This window comes from Cetorhinus maximus, chromosome 9, assembly GCF_964194155.1.
Source record: "Cetorhinus maximus chromosome 9, sCetMax3.hap1.1, whole genome shotgun sequence".
In the NCBI taxonomy this organism is placed as follows: Eukaryota; Metazoa; Chordata; class Chondrichthyes; order Lamniformes; family Cetorhinidae; genus Cetorhinus; species Cetorhinus maximus.
In genome coordinates this window covers 101,342,364-101,366,853 of record NC_135887.1, presented here as the reverse complement: position 1 = coordinate 101,366,853, position 24,490 = coordinate 101,342,364, and the positions used below count along the sequence as shown (strand labels likewise).

Sequence of the window (24,490 nt, the reverse complement as noted above, 5' to 3'; positions counted from 1 at the left end):
GAGATAAAAACAAAAAGCTAAAAGCTACTGCGGATGCTGGAAATCCAAAACAAAAACAGAATTACCTGGAAAAACTCAGCAAGTCTGGCAGCATCGGTGGAGAAGAAATCAGTTAACGTTTCGAGTCCTCATGACCCTTCGGCAGAACTGAGTATAGTTAGGAGAAAGGTGAAATATAAGCTGGTCTAAGGTGGGGGGGGGGGGCAGGGGGAGAGAGAAGTTGAGGGTGGGGTGATTGTGAGGATAAGCAAGCAGTGATAGGAGCAGATAATCAAAAGATGTCACAGACAAAAGGATCAAAGAGGTGTTGAAGGTGGTGATATTATCTAAGAAAAGTGCTAATTAAGAATGGAAGGCAGGATACTCAAGGTACAGCTCTAGTGGGGGTGGGATGGAAAGACTAACAAAGTTTTAGTTTTAGATTTAAAAATAATGGAAATAGGTGGGAAAAGAAGAATCTATATACAGTGCTTTTAATGTAAGAGTGTAATCAGGCAAAAGTTAACTCAAGTCTGCATTTATGTTAGAGCTCCCAGGAATGTTTCAAAGCATTTTTCATAGTGTCAATCTGAATGACACCACTGCTGATAATACACAGTGCTGCATTGGATTATTTTCTTATATTATGTATTGAAATCCTGGATTGGGACTTGAACCCACAGTTATGTGGGAAAAATGTACCATTTATATAATAATTAGAACCTTAAAGGGTGACTGGTCTGTTTCTTGATGAGTGAGAGCACCCTGACAGACACTTGGGAAATTAAACCAGATTTACATTGCTGAACATATAATTCTCCAAATTTCTGAATTTCTATATCTGCAAACATCCTAAAACTGAGCTAACTTTAGAAAAAGCCGAGTCTGTTTTAACATATATGTTTTGACAAGTTAGTTTAATGTTTCATAACCTATAACTCGTGTTTTTTGGCTTAAAGTCAAAAAGCAATCAAAATCATAAAATATCACTTAACCCTGAACCGTTGTTTCTTTAATACTTTGCACATTTATTTCATTTTCAATTTTTTAAACTCATTTTTTGTTTTTGGTAAGTTATGAAACAGCTCACATTTCCAAATCCAAATCAGCTTAGTTAGGCAGACAGTTCCCAGTTCCGTCCTCTACTCTTCTAGCCTTGTGAAAACAAACAGACCCAAAAGTATTCCTGTATGAACTGGATGAGAATTTCTGATGAATTAAACCAAGAGAATTACCTGGGGAGGTGTAGTGTACTTCCTGTCCTGAGGGGACCACATCCTGTGCAAAGAGTCTAGGGAATTCTCAGATGACAGCTGTAGCTTTCTGCCAGGGTAGCGGCCTTTCAGCTCCACATCTTCATAAGGATTTTCTTTAGGTGTATCTGTGAAGCAGTGTAAGGAAAAAACAGGCTGATTCAAAAGAGTCATGTGAATCTAAAAATATTTCCTCAGCTGGCAGACTGAATCAGACTGCTGTTTGCAGTTAATTTTTTTCTCCTTTTTTTGGTGTTTTATCCAGAGCTTTGTTAAAGTATGAAGTCCTGTTTAGAAAGTAAACCAGAGAAGTAAGTCTTCACAACTCCCGTACAATGCTTAACATAATTGGGCAGTTCTAGTGTGGGTGAACAGGATGTGATGTCACTTGGAGTATTGCTTAAGAACTGGTTTAAGAATTTTAAAAAACATTTGGTGACTCATTTTCTGACCCTAAAATTGAGCACAGTTTTATTCAGTATGTTAACACTTTGCCATTATTCCTTAGAACAGAATACTGTACTTTTTAAAAAGTCCAACATGTGTATTTGTGTTTTTAATATTGTTTCAATTAATTAATCAGTCTCACAGCAGTTGTGGAATGTTTCAGCTGGCAATAGAAAGTATTCACTCAAACCCAAAACCTCGCAAAGATACAGATTTTCACATTGAGATTTTGGCCATTAAGAACTTACTTGCTCACTAAGCGAAAGCAAAAACATTTGTGTTAATTCACTTTTTCCATTTGAAAGTTCAACTTATAAGGTCCTAACTTAAAGCCATTAATATTGTCAGAGGAAAAACACTCATGGCTCTCTCAGAACTTTACAAATTTCAATGATTTCTGTTGCTCCTTATAGATGTTTGCCTGAACAACGAAAAGATAAAAAGCATGATTTTTTTTTCCTCTCCGCCCTTTTCTGAAGAAACAAACATTCGCTGTGCTGTTCAGAGGATACTGGGTTCAATCCAGTACATGCCAAGTTGTCCTTTATGCATAAGCCTAGACAGTCATTGACAAAATTTGATAACCTCCAAAATGGGCATTGCAGTCGTGATGTGCAATTATCTGCGTCCGTTGTTTCTGATGAAGGAAGCACATAAACTTCATGCTGCCTGCCTAATTAAATGATGATAGGTGGTGGAAGAGCAAGAGATGAAAGTGGAGAATGACAGTGAAGAAAAAGAACTGTCTTTCGTTCTCACACTCACAGCCACATTTCAGGTGCTGACACTATGCGTACTTTACAGGAAGGATTAGAGGCAGAATCTGCACGTGGTGAGACACCATGCATGACTGGCCTGCTCGCCAAGACAGGCGACTAGGGCAGCACAGATGCCAGCCCATCTGAGAGCAAGGTCTTGCACAAGTTCTACTGCAGAGGAGTCAGATGTCAGGCTGGCCTTCAGCAGCAGGCTGATGCAGCAATGCTCAGTGCTTTGGCAAGCCTGCCAGAAAGCTTGCGGTCAATATTAAGAAGCATGAATGAGTCTTGCATCAACTTGGAACAAGGCTTTGCACAGCCCAGCTTTTCCAGTGCGGAAGACGTGTGCAACTCCTTTAGTGCACTTACGAACCCAACCATGATGAAGCATCAGATGGCCAGTATCTCAGTTTCCATTGCATCATAAGTAGAAACCACGCAGACTGGGTGTTGCAGTGGAAGCTTGGACTCAATTCATACAAGCTCAGAAAGCCACCATCATAGCTGAGGATTCCAGTGTTCAAAGGGCCTTGCAGGGTGTCATTCTCTGTTCTCCAACATTTACTAGGATTGCTGAGGCACCTCCTTGGAGCATAAACCTACTGTCCTACCTCAGGATGACAGCATTTGTGTTCCCACCACTGTTATTCTGCCAGTACCCAGGCCGTTGCCAGTCAACCACTCAGTCCAGACTGCTGCTGGCAAGCCCAGGTGGAGCCGTCTGAAGTCCCAGAGCTTCTAGGCCCATAACTGCTCAAAAGTCATCATGAAAGGCAATCTCCTCCACTGAAAGTCAGAGTCTTCCACCAGCCATGCTGCAGCCACTGGGATAGAACTGCAGGAGCACTAGGGCAGGTAAAGGCACACAGAAGATAGGCACTAAAGAAATGTACAAGGGCGATTAATTTGGATGAAATATGGCATGGTTTGATTTTAGTTTGGAATGTTTATTTTGTGGTGGCTTTTATTTTTGCATTGTGGCCAAGAGGAAGCCAGTGAGGAACAATAACTGAGGGAAGGTAAGGTCTGGGACTACATATGAATGGGGATGTGGAGTTTCATTTACTATGAGCGCAGTTAGATGAGTCGGTCATGGACAGGCTGATCAGAAAGGAGATGTATTGGCTACCTCCCCCTCCCGCTTCCTCCTCCTCCTGCACCTCAGCTGCTCACTGTAAAGCTGGTAGCAAGGGCTCTGCCCTTATGATGGTGGGGTTGTGCAGCATGCAGCAGACCACCACAAATTTTGACATCCGCTCTACGGAGTACTGCAGGGCTCCTCCATCCAGGCAGCGGAAGCATTGTTCAAGTACCTCAATGGTCTGCTCGATCACTTTTTGTGCGGCATGACTTTCATTGTATGCATGCTTCTGACATGTATGACGTTGCACAGCAGAGTCATGAGCCATGTCATCAAAGAATAGTCTTTGTAGCACTCTATGATTTGTTGTGGTGTCTCAAATACAGCTGGCACAGCAGACTGCCACAGAGTGAAGGCATCATGGCTGCTGTCAGGATACCAGACATTGACCTCCATGATAAGCTGAGTATGGTCACACACCAATTGGAATTGGAGACAGTGGTATCCCTTTCAGTTGCGGTACATTGCAAAATTAGCATGCAACACCCACAAAGTGACATGTGTGAGGTAATGGCACCCTACACGATGTGGATGCCTGCAATCCTCACAAAACAGTGTACTTAATCCATGTGCTTCCCTCTGACAAGAGAGAATTAAATCTATTTGGTTTTCTTGGAATATAGAGCCTCAGTATTGTCCCTTATGCAACTGTGAACAACAAAATGGAATAATCCTATCACATAAAAGTTCATGGCCACAGTCACCTCTAAAGTCAATGGCAATGTTGTCCTGCTCTGAGGTTGCATTTGTGGTGGCAGCAGGTGGCAGACTTCAATAAGGACCTCCTTAGGAAATGGAGATGTCTAAAACCCTGTTACTCTCTGAGGTTCAGGTAGGAGTATTGCTCCCTGAAAACCCTGTGTGGTTAAGGCCCCCTGCTGAGAACCCTTCTCCCCTTGCTCCAACCCCTCTTCTAGCAGCTCATCCTGTTCTGTGTTGCCTCTGCACTTCTCACTGTCATACTGTAGTCTAAGATGGATGCACACTGCTACACCCAGGATCAAGTAGTCTGTGCAGACACTTTGAACTCAGAACAAAATCCTCCAGCACGAGCCAGACCATTCCCAATAAATTGTAGCAAACGTAAACAACTCTGGAAACAACCAAACACTTCTACAAATCAGCAACTAACTTGAAAGCAGATGATGACCCCCTTAAATAGTGCTGATTGGAGGGTCCTTCCTGCTGCTGAATGCATGTTCAGCTGTGCAAGTTTAACGGAAGGCATTAGCTGCAGCAATGAGTTTCAAAACGGTGCTGTTGGCATAAAATCAGCATTACACATTGATCTTGGCATTAAGTATATTCAGCTTGTGGGAGAGGACAGTCCAGCCCAGTGCTGTCATAGCAAACATATTTCTATAGAGTCTTTACCATAATGAAATGGCCCAAGGTGCTTCACAGGAGCGGAATAAAACAAAGTATGACACCGAGCCACAAAGAGATATTAGATCAAAGCTTGTCAAAGAGGTAGGTTTTGAGAAAGTTCTTAATGGAGGAAAGTGAGTTAGATAGGTGGAGATGTGTAGGGAATGAATTCCAGAACTTGGGGCCTCGGCAACTGAAGACACAGCCACCAATGGTGGAGAAATTATATTTGAGAATGGACAAGAGGCCAGAAATAGAGGAGTGCATTTATCTCAGAGGGTTGTGGGTTTGGAGAAGATCACAGAGATAGGAAGGACTGAGGCCATGGAGGGATTTGAAAACAAAGATGAAAATTTTAAAATAAAGATGGTGCTTGACTGGGAGCCAACGTAGATCAGTGAACACAGGTGACAGAGGAAGGGGACTTGCTGCGAGTTATGGCACGGGCAGTAGTTTTCGATGACCTCAAGTTTATGAAGGGTACAATCATCCACAAACATCCACATAATCACACCCACCAGCATGTAATTAGTGGAAGGCATTAAAGGACAAGAAATTGCACTTATTTCCAGTCCAGCAAAAGGTGCTCTTAAGTCCAATTGTGGTACACAAACCACCACCCCAACTGAAGTCAGATGACTCAGCAATATAAATTAGCATGCAAAGTGCCCTGAGACAAACCATGAGACCTGTGGAGAAACAGTGAACTAGATGAACTATTTGCAAGTAACATGAAAGCAAAGTGATTCAAGGAATATTACTAAACCATTGGGGAGCAGATCAATCACCAATAACTCAACAACTTACATTTATATTGTGCTTAAGTGAAGCATCCCATGTGCTTCACAGGAGCATTGGAAAACAAAATATGACACTGAGCCACATAATGAGATATTAGGTCCAATGACCAAAAGCTTCATCAAAGAGGTAGGTCTTAAGGAGTGTCTTAAAGGAGGAAAGTAAGGTAGAAAGGTCGAGAGGTGTAAGGGGGAAACTCAAGAGATTAGAACCTGGGAAACTGAAGTTACAGCCACCAATGATGGAGTGATTAAAATTAGGGATGCACAAAAGGCCAGAATTAAAGGAGCACAGACATCTCAGAGGGTTGTGGGCTGGAGAATATTACAGAGTTGGGAGGGGCAAGTCCATGGAGGAATTTGAAAACAAGGATGAAAATTCTAAACTGGAGTCACTGCTTAACCAGAATCTAATGTAGTTCAGCAAACACAGGGGTGATAGGGGAATGGAACTTGTTGCGAGTTAAAACAATCAGAGAAAAATAGTAGTTTAAAAGAAGTGTTGAGTTACTCCACTTTGTTCATGCTTGCATTTGTCTGCCTGGTTAGAAATGAGCACTTTGCAGATCTACAGACCCAAAATAACCAAAAAGAAATTTTGCCTTTTTTTTTAAACTGAACCCTTTACAGGATCTTTCTAGGAAGGATTACAATGGTTGGCATGATTCTCTGTAGAAATACAAGATTTTGCATATTACCAGGGGAAGTTAGAGAGTTCAACAGTCATTTTGAAAAGAACTTGTAGAGTGAGGGAAAAAATGAAGAGAAGAGCAAAAGATGATTAAATGGAAGGAAAATGGACAACAGAAAACAAAGAAATCATGGCATAATACGAGGCACATCAAAATGAACGATTCTTAATTTACTGAATCCTAAGTTATAATTTTAAATCCAGAAAGTTTCTGTTCTTTTCTCTGCGTAAGAGAGGAGAAAAAATTAGCATGCCATTGATTCCTTTATGGCTATGTTTTTATGTCTTTGACACATCATAGCATGGACTTTTTTCTTTCCGTCACAACACATAGGAGGGTAGATTTTAACTTTGGGCAGACTCTGGGGAGGGGGAAGAGAGGGGAAGTAGAAGGAGCAGCCTGCTCAAAGTTCTTGCAGACAAGCCTGAACCATTTTGACAGCTGAATCTCATTTCCATAGTGAGTTGCAAGTGTTGATAGGCAGTCCATAGGTTGATGGGAGTCAGGAATTCTAACGGCTCCATCATGGAGCTGAGCTGGAAGGGGAGCAAAAGGATGGGGGGATGTGAGGGGTTGGATTGGGGCTATAGACAGGCTGGCAACAGAACAGAAGATTTTTCAGGACTAGGAGCAATATTCGTGTTTCAGTTGGCTGACCAAAAGCTTAGTCAAGGAGGTGGGTTTTCAGGAAGATAGTAAATGAGGAGAGGCAAAGTCAGGGGGAGTTTAGGGAGCGAATTCTAGAGTGCGGGACCTAGACACTGAAGGCTCAATGGCCAATGCTAGAACAGAGATAGGGGGATCCATAGGAGATCAGAGTCAAAGAAGTGGAGTTGGGTGGTGTTGTAGGACTGAGGAAAGTTACAAAGATAGCAGGACAGGATGGGCTAACGGAGATGAAAAAGGAATTAGAAGTTATAATTTCCAGTATTTTGCTTGGATCGAGCTCAACAAAATATTGAAGAACTGTGAACAGTCCAGATTATATTGCAGTTCAGAGCAGCAGATGCAACTGTTGGTTTATATCTCCTGTAAAGGGATAGTTAAGTCTGTAAATATTGAAAATGTACAATGCATCATTGTTTCTATTCACTTATGCATTTACTATTCAATTATATGTTTGGCAATTAATAACCCAAGCCAGAGATTAGTTAAATATTTATTCTACTGCTTCCTGGTGAGGAAGATTATGTGAAGGCACTTCATGATTTTCTATTGTGATTGGACGAGGAAAAAGTTTTGCAGTGTGATAGCAACCAAGGAAATGGCTGGAAATTCACTCCAGATAATAGGCGGTTAAATCAAAGAAATGAAAATTGGAAAGTTTCTATAAAGGGTGGCCAATTTGCAATGCCAGTTTTAGGCTCAGGTTGCAGGTGGAAATCTAGCCCAATATGCCTTTCATCAATCCCAAAAGCTCACCAATATGATTTTTTTAAAATATAAATTAGTCATAGTTATTACCGCCCAGAAAAATTGACAGTTTATGTCCAATTTTGTACTGCGGTCTCGTGACTAATAGAAATTGGATTGACATTACTGTAAATTTCATCATGGTTCCACTGTGGAATTTTGCTGTATTAGAGAGACCATGCTTATCCCATCAGCCTGGGCCAGATTCAAATTCAAGTCAGAGGTCAAAGGACACTGTATCACTATAGCATCTAGAGCCATATATTAGCTACCAAGGTGGACAGCTCGATTCGAGAAATTTCCTGACTTGCTGGTTCCATCTCAGTGAAAAGTGCAGCAACACACACCATTTTTTCTCTGGTGTTGGGGGATCAGGATTTGGGGGTGCAAGTTGGCTGTGAGCCCAGAACAATAAAAGCATTGGCTCAGCAGGGGAATCTGTTTTAACAACTGAAGTGAATTGTTGACTTTGCTTGATTTATATCTTTAAGTGGTTATAATGTTTCTTCTGCGATCTCTTTTGTCAATGTCTCAATTTTATTTGAACATAATTAAGAGATGTGAAGTGTTTGAAGCCTCTGTTATTGATACTTTAATGGTCTGTCTGATTGACATTTCTATAGGGTTGTAGAAACAGCAGTTGTTTTTTTTTCAAAAAGAGATTTTTGAGTGGGTGTTTTTTTCCTCTCAGTAGTTCCACACTTGCCATTGTTATTACATGGATCATTGGTTATGTACAGAGTGCATGCCAGGTGAATGGGCATGAAAGGGGCATGGGTTGGCATGGACACTATGAGGGGCTATGGGGAGTGACTGAGAGGCGTGAATTAACATTGGGGGGGGGGTGCATGGAAGGGGCATGGGGAGACCTGTTTGAACTTATCATTCAAAAGGTTCCCGAATCCAGACTATGGTTCATAACTCCTCTGAGGGGTTGTGCACCACAAGTGATGAAGAAGCTGGTTCAATTCCATGAAAATTGCAGGGGGCTAGAAGATGCCTACCCCCACAAGCGGTCCCCCACAATAGACAGGCCGGGAGTTCAGGGCACAGGCCAGCTATTGACATCCTTATCCCCCACCAGCAAAAACTCAGGGCACCGGGAATGGGGGCAAGAATCCCGGAATCATGTTCCCTTCCTGCCATTATTAAACGGCTCTGGAGTCATTCCAACTCTATGGGAGGAATTTTCCCATCCCATCTGTGGCAGGTTTCATGGCAGGTGGGAACAGAGAATCCAGCAGCATGCAAAAAGTCAGAAATTCGGCGTAAAAACAGGTTACAATTCTCCCGATGGCGGGTTAATGACAGGGCAGGTATCCCGCAACTAGTGGCACGAACGCCATTTGCATTCATTAACATGTCATGAATGCTCATTAAAACAGCTGCTCGCCGGAATCTTGTCAGGCCTTCCAATCTTCCATCACGCCAGCAGGAAATTATGTCGGCCTCAAACCCGTTTGAAAAGGGCGGCGTGCACAAGTCGGACCTCAGTTCACTCGTAACTTCAAGGTGAGTGGAACATACATAGCCTACCTGCCATAGCACAGCGCCGGTCTTGTTGCGATGAATGCCACACACTGCTGGGGCTGTAGGGTGGGTCTTCTCCTGCTCTTTGCCTGCATTGTCGCAATAAACACCACTGTGCTGTGGTACTCACGCAGGCCTCCACTTTCAGAAACACTTCAACCGGGGCTGGGCTGTGAGGTGAGGGTGGGGGTGACGAACATAAAGTGGGCAACGGGGAGGGAAGGCTGTGGAATGGCAGTGAGGGAGAAGGGCGAATACTAGTGGGCCTTTCTGGGTCACCCTCTAACTTGTTGTTGCCGCAAGAGTGAACAAGAGTCTGCTTAGAAACAAAGGGGGAAGACTTCTTTGCGATGAAAGCCACTGAAAGCCAATGGCTTCATTAGCACTGATAAAGGGTTACTCAGAACTCAGTGGCTTCACATCACTGTCGCTGCATCTTAGGAGTAACACACAGAATTTAGAATTTGGGAACGCAGGCAATAATGAAGGAGGCACAGTTGCATCATATATGGCATTACATCAACGAAGGCCTGTCACATGTTCACCAGATTTGACACTCCTAATGGGCCAAAGTACATCCATTCATTAGCCATGAGCAACTGACTGGTCATTGCTATGACACATCAGAGATTGGAGCACAGAGCTAGGTTGAGTCATTCATCACAATTAAACTTTAGCATCCCACACAGGGCTAAAGATGTTACATATCTGCGATGCCATCTTGGTCACCTCAATGTGTGTGCTAGTGTCTCAGGAACAAGGCAACATTAGCCACCATGCAAGTAGGGCAGGAAAAACTATGGACCCTTACAATTTCCATACATTTCATCTGAGCTTCACTTTCTTGCCCCTCGAAAAATTAATGTCTTCAATGTTTCCTTTCAGAGAGAAGGCAAAAGCACATATAGATCCAGGGCTCAATGCTGCCTTTGTCAGGGTCCTACTGCAATGGAAGGGGCAAAGGAGGGAGAGGTGCCTCCGCACGCAGCTCCAGCAGCAGGAACATGGTCAAGCGGAGCCATAGCATGAACAGGAGGGCCAGGAGGAAAGACCCAGACAACGGAGGCGATTCGCCAGACCTAGGGTTTATCGTAGAAGAGTCTCCTATTTACAGATGATTGAGAGGCAATGCCAGGCACGTCTCCTGAGATTTTTGAGGGGTCATTACATCTGTAAGGATGGCTGCTTGAGGATAAGGGGTACCCACTGAAAGGCTGGCTGATGACACTGGAGTGCTGCCTTTGGAGTCGTTCTGAGGAGAGGTACAACGCTGCTCACAGCTCCACACACTCCCTTATAGAGCAGACCATAGGCATTCTAAAGATGCACTTCAGATGCTTGCACCGCTCAGGTGGCTCACTCCAATACACTCCCAACAGGGTTTCCTGCAGCATCGCAGTGTGTTGCACCCTTCACAACCTGGCAATGCAAAAAGGTGATCCCCTGCCAGAGGATGACCTGGAGGAGGATGAGAGCTCATCAGAGGATGAAGATACGGAGGCCCAGGAACCTCCTGAGACTGCTGAAGGTCAGTACGAGTGCAATCATGCCATGGAGGAAGGAAGATGTGGGAGACGTCCCCGTGATACTTTAATTGCTGACAGGTTCCAGAAAGAGTAAAGTTAAATGAGGGCATATGGCCACATCTCTCCTAGCCTTCAATGTCATTTTCTTTCAACTCAGGGGATGTCCAAGCTATCACAGGAAGAATGAGTCCTGCATTCACACTTGCGCATTCTGGCCTCATGAGTCACCAAGCCATGATCTTTGCTTTGGTCCATGGGGCCCAGTGAGTGAGCTCACTCTGGGAATGGAGAGTCCACTGAGGAACAAGAGCGATGTGAGAGAAGGCTTGAAGCCTTCGCTGCCATCTAATGATGCAAACACTATAGTGACTAAGATGTGGAATTTCCTAGGGATCTCTTCCTTCCGTACATGTCTTTTCCTCTGCCACTACCACTGAGGAGACACAAATGTCACTAGAATATCAATGCTGATGAGCTGCCCTCACTCATTGGTGCTCCTTGAGGAAGAAGAGTTACTTGGCTTGCATCACACACTTCCAATAAAGATTTAAACACATCTCCCTGACACCACACAAGTGCAGACTAGTTCAACTGAGTTTGACATTACAGGAATGTGAATCTCACAGTGGGTCACTATCACTGAGTGGGAGGAAGGCTAAACCTCAACATAAGTGGATTCCAATGTACAAAATCACAATGCCTTCAGTTGACCAAAACATTCACACAACCATCAAATGTATTCACAAAAGTGCAATTTCTTTACTTGTCAAGCACACCCATGACCCAAAAGTGACATCAAATTTCTTAACTTTCCTAACGCTACCACTATGCCTGGGTGTAGCCCGACATCTGCTGCAGAGGTAGAGGCAGCCTGCTGACTGCTATGTTCTGATGTTTATGATGACCTTGGCGGACGTCCTCTGGTGGCCCGGGCCCTGGCTTGATAAGGGTCACCTGCTCAGGGGCAGAAGTGCCCTCGGCGGCCTGAGCTGCTGAGGTGGATGGAGTCACAGGCAGAGGGGACTGTGAGCGGCTGCACACCCTTGGAGGAGGCCTCCAAGGCATCTGAATGAAGCTTATCCTCCCTGTGGGTGCCTGAGGACCCCGGCCTGACTCCTGCAGGAGATGGTGCACCTGGAGACAGGTTAAAATGCCTCATCCCCATGTTGCCTACATCTTGACGGTGCCGACCAGGGTGTGTGGCCATGGAGTGCAGGGCCGAGCGCAAATCCGGCAAGACCTGCTGGACCAAGGTCTCCATGGTGGTCGCCAGCCTTCCCATGGTGACCTCGAGGTGCTCGCATGTCGGAGCCACGACATCAGACAGTACGTGGTCGGACTCCTCCATTGTTCGCTCTAGTCTGCTGAGTGACTCAGATCTGTACCTCATGTTCTGCCGCCAGTCATTGCATCTCCAGCATTGAGTTGGCCGCTTCCAGAGGTTCACCATCTGACTCAGACTGAGCGGTGGGCTGGAGAGAGTGAGATTATGTGTTGGACTGGAGTTTAAATGTGGCATCTGGACCTCCAACCCCATCAGCTGACAGCAGGCAGACAAACCAGCTCCTGAGCCACCAGGTGATTTGGCCGGTACTCGCCTATGCATAATTAATGAGCTTCCAAGCACGGAATCGGTCACGGGTTCCCGGCATTCCGGCCAGTGGGTTGAGCGCCGTCAAAACCGCCTGCCACCACACTTAGTCTCATAAATGGAAAATTCCACCCTATGAAAATCCAGGTCCTGGTCTTTTGGCTGCATCTGCACAACAACTTCTTAGCATTTGCATTAACACTAATATTGCGGAATAAATGCAGCCTTAAATTAGCAGTTTATGAAGAGTTAATGCTTTAGGAACAGAGCATGTTGAAAAACAATGCAGTGATTTTAGAAATGGCTCCAAGTGTGGAAATGTCAAGAAAATTAGTCACCGCTCAATCAGCGATATGTATTCTGAATTTAGTGATGTGTAGGAGAGGTAATGCTGGTTTATATGGGATATGGAACAATCATACTTCAAATTATAAGAATTATTGTTAAGTGTTTTATTGGGATCCAGGAAAATCCAGAGGATTTTTGTTTATGCAGATATTTAGTAAAATCCAAGGGAGAGTATCCCCAAACCTATGATTGATTGCTGGCCGTTTGGGTGAGCAAGGGAATATTAATCTCTTTGTAAAAATCAAATTTTTGTTTGTACTTAGCATTTAACTGAAATTTGCTGTGTAATTTCTAAATTTCCCAACCTTAAGCAAGGTTTTCAGGACTCCACTGCAAGAAGGGTTGAAGTTAGCTAATTAAGCAAAGCAACTTAAGCCAGCCCTTTTCTGTAACTGGGGTCAGCTACCTACTTAATCCCAGCAGGGTATATAAACAGCCAATTCCATGCGATTTAGCACAGAGTGCGACTTTGAACAGAGTGCTGGGAGTTGAGAAAGGAGAGGAAGCAGGTGCTTCTTTGCTTCCTAATATTTCCACCCTCTAGGAATTGGTTCTTGCTCGACGATGGGGGTAGAAGCTAACTGTTTGGTGAGTATCTCGTAAGCGATTAAAGTGTATTCTATTCCTAAGGTTTAAAAAGAATACAAACGGGTGTAATGGTTAATAAAGTATTTAAAAAGAGGAAAATAAATAAGTGGATAATGTAATTAAGTAATTAATTAAAACACATGAAGCATGGCAGGACTGGTGATATGTCAAGGCTGGAGTATGTGGGAGCTCCTGAAGGCCAGTGTGGTCCAGGGCAAACATGCCTGCAGTAAGTGTTTACGTCTCGAGGAGCTTCAGCTCAGAGTCACTGAACTGGAAGCTAAGCTGCAGACACTGCAACGCATCAGGGAGGGGGAAAGTTACCTGGATGCTTCGTACCAGGAGGCAGTCATGCCACTTAGAATAGGGTTTTCTGATTTGATCAGCGGTCAAGGACAGGAGGATGTGATAGCAACTAAGGCAGGTAAGGGGATCAGAGGACAGAGTACAGGAGCCTCAGCCTTTCCAATTGTCCATTAGTTTGAGGTTCTCTCAGCTTGTCTGGATGAGAGTGGGGGCTGCAGGGTGGATGAGCAAACTGACCATGGCACCATGGTACAGGAAGCCATTCAAGTGGGGAGAACAAAAAGGAATGTAGTGGTAGTAGGCGACTGTATACTGACGGGGAATGACACTGTGCTCTACAGCAAAGAATGAGAGTGCAGATGGCTTTGTTGCCGACCGGGTACCGTGGTTTCGGACATCTGCTCAGGGATGGAGAGGAACTTTTAGGAGGAGGGGAAGGATCCAGTTGTCGTGGTCCATGTAGGTAGCAATGATACAGGTGGAACTAGGAAAGAGGTTCTGCATAGTCAGTATGAAGAGTTCGGCACCAAATTAAAAAGCAGAACTTCAAAGGTAATAATCTCTGGGTTATTACCTGAACCACGTGCAAATTGGCATAGGGCAAATAAGATTAGAGAAATGAATGCATGGCTCAAAGACTGGTGTGGGAGAAGTGGGTTCCGGTTTGTGGGGCACTAGTACCAGTATTGGGGAAAATGGGATCTGTACCGTTGGGACAGTCTACACCTAAAACACGCTGGGACTGATGTTCTAGAGGGTCGCATAACTAGGGAAGTAGAGAAGGCTTTGAACTAAATAGTGGGGGCAAGGAATCAAATTTGGGAAGATGTGGTATATCAAAGAGTAGAGACAAGGCAAGAGAGAAAGGTACTACTATGGGAAATGATGAACAGAACATGACAGGAAGGGATAGAGAGTACAAATATAAGAGTAAAACAGCAGTCAAAGCTAGAGTTTACAAAAATAATATAAGGACAAAACTAAAGACTCTGTATCTGAATGCATTCACGTATTCTGTAGCATTCGAAACAAAACAGATGAACTGATAGTGCATATAGAAATAAATAAGTATGATCTGATAGCCATTACAGAAACATGGCTACAGGATGATATGGATTGGCCCCTGAACATTGAAAGGTACATGACTTTTTATAGGACAGGAAGCTAGGAAAAGGTGGGGGTGTGGCTTGCTAATTAATGATGGTATTAGCGCAGTAGAGAGGGATGACCTAAGTTCAGGAAACCAGAACGTAGAAGTAGTGTGGGTCGAGATGAGAACTGATTAGGCAAGAAGTCACTTGTGGGAGTGGTGTACAGGCCTCCTAATTGTAACTACACAGTAGGACAGAATATAAAGGAAGAGATAATGGGAGCTTTTCAGAAAGATACAGTGATAATCATGGGGGACGTTAATCTACATATAGACTGGAAAAATCAGATGGGCATAGGTAGCCTAGATGAAGAGTTCATAGAATGTTTTCAGGATAGTTTCTTAGAATAAAACATTCTGGAGCCAACCAGAGAGCAGGCTATACTGGACCCGGCATTATACAATGAGATAGGATTAATTGATAACCTCATAATGAAGGAGCCCCTTAGGTGATCCTAATATGACTGAATTTTATGTTCAGTTTGAGGGAGAGAAGAGTGGCTCCAGAACTAGTATCTTAAACTTAAATAAGGGCATTTATGGGGAAATGAAAGTAGAGCTAGCTAAAGTGAACTGGCAAATGAGGTTAAGGGATAGATCAATAGAGATACAGTGGCAGACATTTAAAGGGGGTAATTCAGAATACTCAGAATATATACATTCCAATGAGAAAGAAAAATTCCAAGGGGAGGACCCACCATCCGTGGTTAACTAAAAGGGTTAAAGACAGTAACAAACTTAAAGGAAAAGCATATAATTGCGGAAAGATGGGTGGCATGTCAGAAAATTGGATAGAATATGAAAAACAGCAAAGAATGACAAAAAAGGTTAATAAGGAGGGAAAAATTAGAGCATGAGAGAAAGCTAGCTAGAAATACAAAGACAGATAGTAAGAGTTTCTCTTGATATTTAAATATGAAAAGAGCTAATAAAGTGAGCATTGGTCCTATAGAAAGTGAGGCTGAGGAACTAATATTGGAAAATAAAGAGGTGGCAGATGAATTGAACAGGTATTTTGTATCGGTCTTCACTACAGAGGATACAAGTAACATCCCAGAAATGGCTGTAAATCAGAAAATGGAAGGGAGGGAGGAACTCAGGAAAATTACAGTCACCAGGGAAGTGTTATTTAGCAAATTGTTGGAGCTGTGGGCTTTCAAATCCCCAGGTCCAGATGGACTTCATCTTAGGGTCTTAAAAGAAGTGGCTAGTGAGATAGTTGATGTGTTAGTTTTAATTTTCCAAAATTCCCTGGATTTGGGAAAGATGCCATTAGATTGGAAAATAGTTAATATAACTCCTTTATTCAAAAATGGAGGGAGACAGAAAGCAGGAAACTATAGGCTAGTTAGCTTAACATCTGTCACAGGGAAAATGCTGGAAGCTATTATTAAAGACATTATGGCAGTGCCATAATGTTCAATGCCACCAGGCAGAGTCAACATGGCTTTTTGCAGGGGAAATTATGTTTAACCAATTTATTGGAGTTCTTTGAAGGAGTCACATGTGCTGTGGATAGAGAGGAACTAGTGGATGTACTATACTTAGACTTCCAGAAGGCATTTGCTAAGGTGCCACATGAAAGTTATTGCGGAAAATAAAAGCTCATGGTGTAGAGGGTAACATACTGGCATGGATAGAAGATTTGCTAGCTCACAGGAAACAGAGGATAGCCATAAATGGGTCTTTTTCTGGTTGGTGGGATGTAACTAGTGGTGTGCTACAGGGATCAGTGCTGAACTTTTTACAATTTATAAAAATTATTTGGATGAAGGGACCGAATGTACGGTTGCTAAATTTGCTGATGATACAAAGATAGGTAGGAAAGTAAGTTATGAAGAGGACATAAGGAGGCTACAAAGGTACATAGATAGGTTAAGTGAATGGGCAAAGATCTGGCAAATGGAGTATATTATGGGCAAATGTCAAATTGTTCATTTCGGCAGGAAGAATTTTTTTAAAAGAATATTATCTAAATGGTGAGAAATTGCAGAGCTCTGAAGTTCAGTGGGATCTGGGTGTCCAAGTGCATGAATCACAAAAGGCTAGTATGCAGGTACAGCAAGTGATTAAGAAAGCTAATAGAATGTTATTGTTTATTGCAAGGGAAATTGAATACAAAAGTAGGGAGGTTATACTTCAGTTGTACAGAGCACTGGTGAGACCACAACTTCCTTGTTTAAGGAAGGGTGTAAATGCATTAGAAGACAGTTCAGAGAAGCTTTACTAAACTAATACCAGGAATGGGCAGGTTATCTTATGAGGAAAGGTTGGACAGGCTAGGCTTGTATCCACCAGAGTTTAGAAGAGTAAGAGGCGACTTGATTGAAACATATAAGATCCTGAGGGGTCTTGACAGAGTCAATGTGGAGAGGATGTTTCCTCTTGTGGGAGAATCTAGAGCTGTTTAAAAATAAGGGATCACCCATTTAAGACAGAGATGAGATGTTTCCTCTCAGAGGGTAGTGAGTCTTTGGAACTTCCTTCCTCAAAAGGTGGTGGAAGCAGAAGCTTTGAATGTTTTCAAGGCAGAGGTAGATCAATTCTTGATAAACAAGGGAGTAAAGGGTTACCAGGGGTGGGCAGGAGGTTACAATCAGATCAGTGATCATCTTACTGAAAGGCTTGATGGCCAAGTGGCCTAATCCTGCTCCTAGTTCGTATGTTCATATGTTTAATCACCAATAGAACTGACATTCCATACCTTGTAATAATAAAAAAGCCAATTGAAGCATTAAACTGGAAACTGAACTAATTTATTAAATAAGCAACTTGGTGAACACATTAACTTATATACAATTATTCATAACAGAAATACTTTTAAATATTAACGCAGTACTCAACTTGTTGTCTGCATATTGCATAGTTTTTCACATGGCAATGTTCAATTATATCAAATATTACTTACTGCCTTTTTGGAAAGTCAGGTCTTGGAATTTTGTTCATTTTTTTTTCTTCATAGAAAGAATTTTGGGAAAGATTTAGATTTAAAGACTGTGCTTCAAATTAAGTGAATTCATAAAGGTTCGAAGATAAAAACTGCAGACATTTTAGAATGTGTATTTAAGTCAGGCTGGGGTAGGGGGCAACGTGCTGAAACACTGCTTATGGGGCCTGGAGGAGCACTCCTGCTCTTCTGGGCCCCACAGAAGTAAAAATACTTATCTGTTTGGGCCACTTTAGCTTCCTGCCAGGTTTCAACTCGCTTCAGGAAAGCCACAAGACTTCAGTTAAATTTGCAGTCAAAGTTCAATGTGATCTGCATATTTCAATAAAGATGAATCCGGCTGGCCTTTGGTGGTCAATAACCACCCATTCAGAAGTCTGTTTCAAAATCTCAGTTAAGGGGAGCTGGGCGACCTGGGAGTGGGTGAGTGACTTTGTCGATCTTAACTGCTTGGTTTCCACCAGGTCAGTAGAAGTAATCTCACTTTCAATATGTTTGGGCTACAGGAAGTCTACACTAAAAACCCTATCATAATGGATCAAATATTGCCCTCTTATTAACTGGTGAAGTACAATAAAATAATTTTAAAACTATACAATAACATCAAACGAAAGATAAGCTAGCCATGTTAGAATTGCTCAGCTTACTTGACAGAAATACACTTTAGTACCTTCAAAAATATCTCCACTGTACTGTCAGCATGCCCAAGATATTTACAGCCACATGGATTCAATATGTCCACACCGAGATAAACTAGCCCTTCATGCCATCAATTACTTCTACTTCTCATAGAATCATAGAAATTTACAGCACAGAAGGAGGCCATTCGCACCATGGAGCAGAATTTTGCCCTTGGGGTGTGGGGTCGGTAGGGACGGTTGGTAAGCCGACCACTGCCCGTGATCAGCAGCGCACCGCGATTTCACACTGGCAGGCCAATTAAGGCCCGCCCAGTGTGATAAGCGAGCGGCAGTGCTAAGCGCTGCCTGTGCAGGCGGGGGGGTGGTGGTGGTGTGCGGACAGTCCTAGCGCGAACTTCGCATGCGCGCGAGAGAGTGCCGAATAATCTCCCTGAGGCACGGATCTGCCTCAGGGAGATGAAAGATATATTGAAAAAATAATAAACACCAGAAAAATTTAATAAAACATGTCCCCTCATGTGACTCTGTCACATGAGCAAGGGCATGTTTTGAATTAAAAATTAAAGTTTTTCTTTCATTCGTATTTGCTTTTAGAAACCTCATCCCACCCGTGGATGAGGTTTCCAAAAAAATGCAAAGGCCGCTTGGCCTTTTCACCTGCCCGTCAACCGTTAAGTTGAACGGACAGTGAAAAATTAACGACAGTTGATAACTAAAAGGCCTTAATAGGCCTTTTAATTGTCGACGGGCGCGCTTTCAACTATAGCGCGCGCCTGCCAACCGAACTATCACACGACTGCGCGGTGACGTCGGCACGCTCGGCCATCATCAACGCACGTCATTTCAAGCTCGGTTGGGTCGGGCACGCGCCCGACCACCAACCTAGGAGTTCTGCCCACGGTGTCCATGGCAGCCGAAGAAGAGCTATCCAATCTAATTCCACTTTCCAGTTTTTGATCCATAGCCCAGTAGTTTAACTCTGTTTGAAAGAAATTCCCAACCCCCCTGTAATCCTTCTACGAAGTACTTTCAATCTATGTCCCATGGCTATTGACCTCTTTCCTTCTTTCACTGCATTGTTTCTAAGCCCTTCATAGCTTTATACACCTCCTCTTGGTCTTCTCTCTTCTCTCTTCAGCCTATCCAACCTTTTCTAATAACTCAAATTCACCAGTCCCAGCAACATTCTAGTGACTCTCTTCTATACCCTCTCGAGTGCAAACACTTCAATTCCTGTGCTGTGGGGACCAGAACTGTACGCTGCACCCTCGCCCCCACTAATGCTTTCTATACTTCCAGCGTAACATCCCTACTTTTCTATTTTATATGAAGCAACATAATTATTCATCCATTATACTATAGGACAAACCTATTTGATTTTTTGATATTGTATGCATCTCAATGGAGAAAAAAGATAAATTACACACCATTGTCAGAACTAATTTCCTTTAACATCATCTATCAAATTAAATGGGTTCCTTTCGTGCTGCATTTACATGGAGATTACCTGTCTCGGACAGTAATTAGTGTTGCTTCCAGCCAGCCAATGTCCAATTTACAAGTGAGATCTATATGCAATGGGAAATTGCTCCCTCCCTTCAGATAAATTTTAAATCTTTGGGCAGTCCAGACAACAGTTCACTTCATTGCAAATAGGGTTAAAGAAGGACTGATTACCTAAGTATTTTCACATCCACTTGGTTACTTCTTTTTTTATTCATTCATGGATTGTGGGCTTCGCTGGCTGGGCCAGCATTTACTGCCCATCCCTAGTTGCCCTTGAGAAGGTGGCGGTGAGCTGCCTTCTTGAATCACTGCAGTCCATGTGGTGCAGGTACACCCACAGTGTTGTTAGGGAGTTCCAGGATTTTGACCCAGCAACAGTGAAGGAACGGTGATATATTTCCAAGTCAGGATGGTGAGTGACTTGGAGGGGAACTTCCAGGTGGTGGTGTTCCCATCTATCTGCTGCCCTTGTCCTTCTAGATGGTAGTGGTCGTGGGTTTGGAAGGTGCTGTTGAAGGAGCCCTGGTGAATTTGTACTTTGTGCAATGTCAAAAGGAAACAGTGTGAGGCTGCACCCTTCATTGGCAGTAAAGATGTTTGTCAAAGACAAAATAGTTCTTTATCTTCAATAAGTGTATTGATTAGCCCACTCAAATATGCAGGGGGAAATATTCAACTAGACCCATTAGTGGCACAGGGATCACGATGCAGGGTTACTGCACAACCAGTTAAGGCAGGCAAGTCAATTTTATGCTGCCTGCTCATCAATATGATTGTAGCATGCAGCCCAGCGTGACATGTTGCTGGCTGCCTGCACTTTCAGCCCAGGTGAGTGCATGGCTAGCATGACATACAGCTCAACTGCACTTCTTAAAGGCAGCTTTTCCTTCTTAAAGGGGAGTTGCACCAAGGCCACAGCAGCTGGTAGAACGGTTTCAGAAAGTCTTTAATGGAGGAAAGAAGACTGGCAATGGAGGAAGAGCCCAGAGAGAGGGCTCCCAGTTTCTCTGATGCAGCTGTCAGTGCTGGAGACCTTACTCCAGGAAGTTGAGAGGAGAGAGGTCATGTTTTCACAGGAACCCATAAAGGCATAACCTGTGAAGGGAATGGGAGCAGGAGGCAAGGGAGGTGAATTTCCAGAGTCTGGCACAAGGATCTGACTGTAGTGCCAGAGAAAATTCAACGACCTTTCACAAGTGGTCAAGGTCACTGACTGCATCTTCAAATGATATCTTCTATCACCGCACCACCAACGTCTCATGCTGGTCAATGCACCACGCCCCATCATTCATCCATCAGCAATAAGGACTCATGCCTAACATTCAAATGTTCTACTTCAATCTCACACTCTCACCATTGTTTCCAGTAGTCTCACAACCACATCCCCCAGTTTCCACATAATTCTAGCTGCTCAGCTATGGCAGCCACATCTCCCAAGACAGTGCAACACACTCACTAACACTTTTCCCTCTCTTGTAGGACAGTTTGCACTTAACTGCAAGGAGCAGCAGAGAACAGGCAGGGGTGGGAGAGGGGCAGGCATGTCTGCCACCATGATATATCTAATCCAGGAATATTAAATGATGATAGCCTTTACAAAGGGACTGGAGTATGAGTAACAAAGACTTACTGCCATTATATAGAGTCTTGGTGAGACTACACCTGGAGCATTGTGTACAGTTTTGGTCTCCTTACCCAAGGCAAAATATACTTGCCTCAGAGGGAATGCAATGAAAATTCACCAGACTGATTGCTGAAGTGAAGGGATTGCCCAATGAAGAGAGATTGAGTAGACTAGATCTATATTCCCAAGAGTTTAAAGGAATGAAAGATGATCTCATTGAAACATGTAGAATTCTTAAGCGGCTTGACAGGATAGATACTAGGCGGATGTTTCCACTGGTTGGCGAAAACAAGCTGTCACAGTCTCATTATAAGCAGTCGGCCATTTAGGACTGAGATGAGGAGAAATTTCTTCGCTCAAAGGGTTGCGAAAATTTTGGAATTCTCCACCCCAGAGAGCTGTGGATACTCGGTCATTGAGTACATTTACGGCAGATAGATAGATTCTAGGTTACTACAGGAGTCAAAGGATATGGGGAGAGTGCAGGAAGGTGCAGCTCAGGCAGAAGATCAGCCATGATCTGATTGAATGGCAGAACAAGCATGAGGGGCCACATCGTCTACTCCTGCTCATTTTTCTTTATGTTCTTATACTCTACATCTTGTTTATATTGAAAATATAATGTCAGACTGAAATTACTACTTGTTCAAACACAATATTTATTGAATGGATTAAATACTGTTACAAGCAAAACAAATAAAATATCACTCTGTTGAGGCAATGCTTGATGATGGGATAAGTTGAGAGCCAGCAAATATCACTGTCATCTTGTGTACAGAGAGCAGAATGTATGTGAACAACATCGTCACAGAAACAAGAAATGAAAAACTGTAGACTGAGTCCACTATCTATAACAACTGAACTCTGGGTTGCTCTCAGTGCCACTGGCTATTAGTCACACGTGTGAATTACCAAGGTGACTCACAATACAGCTTTAAGAAAATAGCAGTTTGGCACAATTCAAACCCAGACTGTTGTAGTATTTTTCATCGGCAAGCAAATTATGACTAATAGAGCCCCCCCGCCCCCAGGCCCCAGCAGGAATTCACAGGGCTCTAGCCAGGCAATGTACTTGCTGAAAATCTGACAACAGCTGTGCCCCAGCTCCATTGCCAGGTCTGTATGGAAAAACAGTCTTCTATTCCACCAACTATCGCATCTCTACAGTGATTATTTTAAATATCTTATATAATTCTATAAAGTTCCCTTAGTCTCCTTTCTTCAATGCTTTTGTGCCCAATTTCTTAAACCTGTCCTTAGAGCCAAGTCCTTTAATGCTGATGCTCAGCCCTGTGGCACTTTTCTGAACTGGCTCCAGGGTGTGCATGGTTTCCATGTGTTGTGGTGATCAAAATGAATTCAAGTTCTCCAGATAAAAGCAAAATAATGCGGATGCTAGAAATCTGAAGCGAAAACAGAAAATGCTGGAAAATCTCAGCTGGTCTAACAGCATCTGTGAAGAGAACAAAAAAGAGTTAACATTTCGAGTCCTTATGACTCTTCTTCAGAGCTAAAGAGAAGTAAAAATGTAATGAAATTTATACTGTTTAAGGGTGGGCGGGGGGGACGGTATTGGGTGGAGCAGGTGAAGCTGGATAGGAGGCCAGTGATAGGTGGAGGCAAAGGAGAGACTGCCAGAGATGTCATGGACAAAAGGACAAAACGGTGTTAATGATAGTGGTACTGGCTAAAGGAGGTGCTGATGGTGGCATTAAAATCAGAAAGCAGAATGTGATAATAGCAGCAGGACAAGGGTAAGCACTCTGGAAAGAACAACATGAACAAGTGACAGGTGGCCCTTGTGGGGTGGAGTGGGGGGAGGGGACGGTGGTAGGGAAAAAGATGGAAAATAGGATAAAAAGTGGGGATAAAACAATGAATAAAAATGAAAATAAATAAAAACAAAAATAAGTGGATAAAAAATTAAAATTAAAACTAAAAAACGAAAATGAATATTGAAAAAAGGGGATCAACAAGGGGGTGGGGATGGAGGAGAGAGTTCATGGTCTGAAGTTGTTGAAATCAATGTTAAGTCCAGAAGGCTGTAAAGTGCCTAATCGGAAGATGAGGTGCTGTTCCTCCAGTTTGCGTTGAGCTTCACTGGAACAATGCAGCAGGCCAAGGACAGACATGTGGGCATGACAGCAGGATGGGGTGTTGAAATGGCAAGCGACAGGGAGGTCTGGGTCATGCTTGCGAAGGTGTTCCGCAAAATGGTCACCCAATCTGCGTTTGATCTCTCTAATGTAGAGGAGACCACATTGGGAGCAGTGAATGCAGTCGACCAAATTGAAGGAGGTGCAGCGCTTCACCTGCACCTTCTGCGATTGCATGGGAAAGTGCTGTGGGAGGAGGATGAGGTGTTGGGGGTGATGAAGGAGTGGATCAGAATGAAAAGTGAGGACAAAAACCCCACTAGCCTCTGCATTCAAAGGATCACCCTCCGCCATTTCTACCAACTTCAGCATGACGCCACCATCAAACACATCTTCCCATCACCACCCTCCCGCCACCACCCCCACCCCCCACCCCCACCCCTTGTCGGCATTCCTTAGGGACTGTTCCCTCCGGGACACTCTGGTCCACTCCCCCATCACCCCCAACACCTCATTCCCTTCCCACGGCACCTTCCCATTGCAATCGCAGAAGGTGCAACACTTGCCCCTTTACCTCCTCCCTCCTCACCATCCAAGGGCCTAAACATTTCTTTCAGATGAAGCAGCGCTTCACTTGCACCTCCTTCAATTTGGTCTACTGCATTCACTGCTCCCAATGCGGTCTCCTCTACATTGGAGAAACCAAACACAGACTGGGTGACCGCTTTGCAGAACACTTGTCTGTCCACAAGCATGACCCAGACCTCCCTGTCGCTTGCCATTTCAACA

At 43.6% G+C, this 24,490-nt stretch overlaps 1 protein-coding gene across 7 annotated transcripts in view; it reads right to left on the bottom strand.

Moving 5' to 3' along the window:
- dennd2b (DENN domain containing 2B) overlaps window positions 1–24,490 on the bottom strand; it is a 546,808-nt gene that overhangs the window by 148,707 nt on the left and 373,611 nt on the right. For all 7 annotated transcript variants that reach the window (XM_078549206.1, XM_078549209.1, XM_078549205.1 and 4 more), the window contains exon 5: window positions 1,215–1,360. In XM_078549206.1, the coding sequence (XP_078405332.1) occupies window positions 1,215–1,360 (146 nt within the window). The remainder of the gene's footprint in view (window positions 1–1,214; window positions 1,361–24,490) is intronic.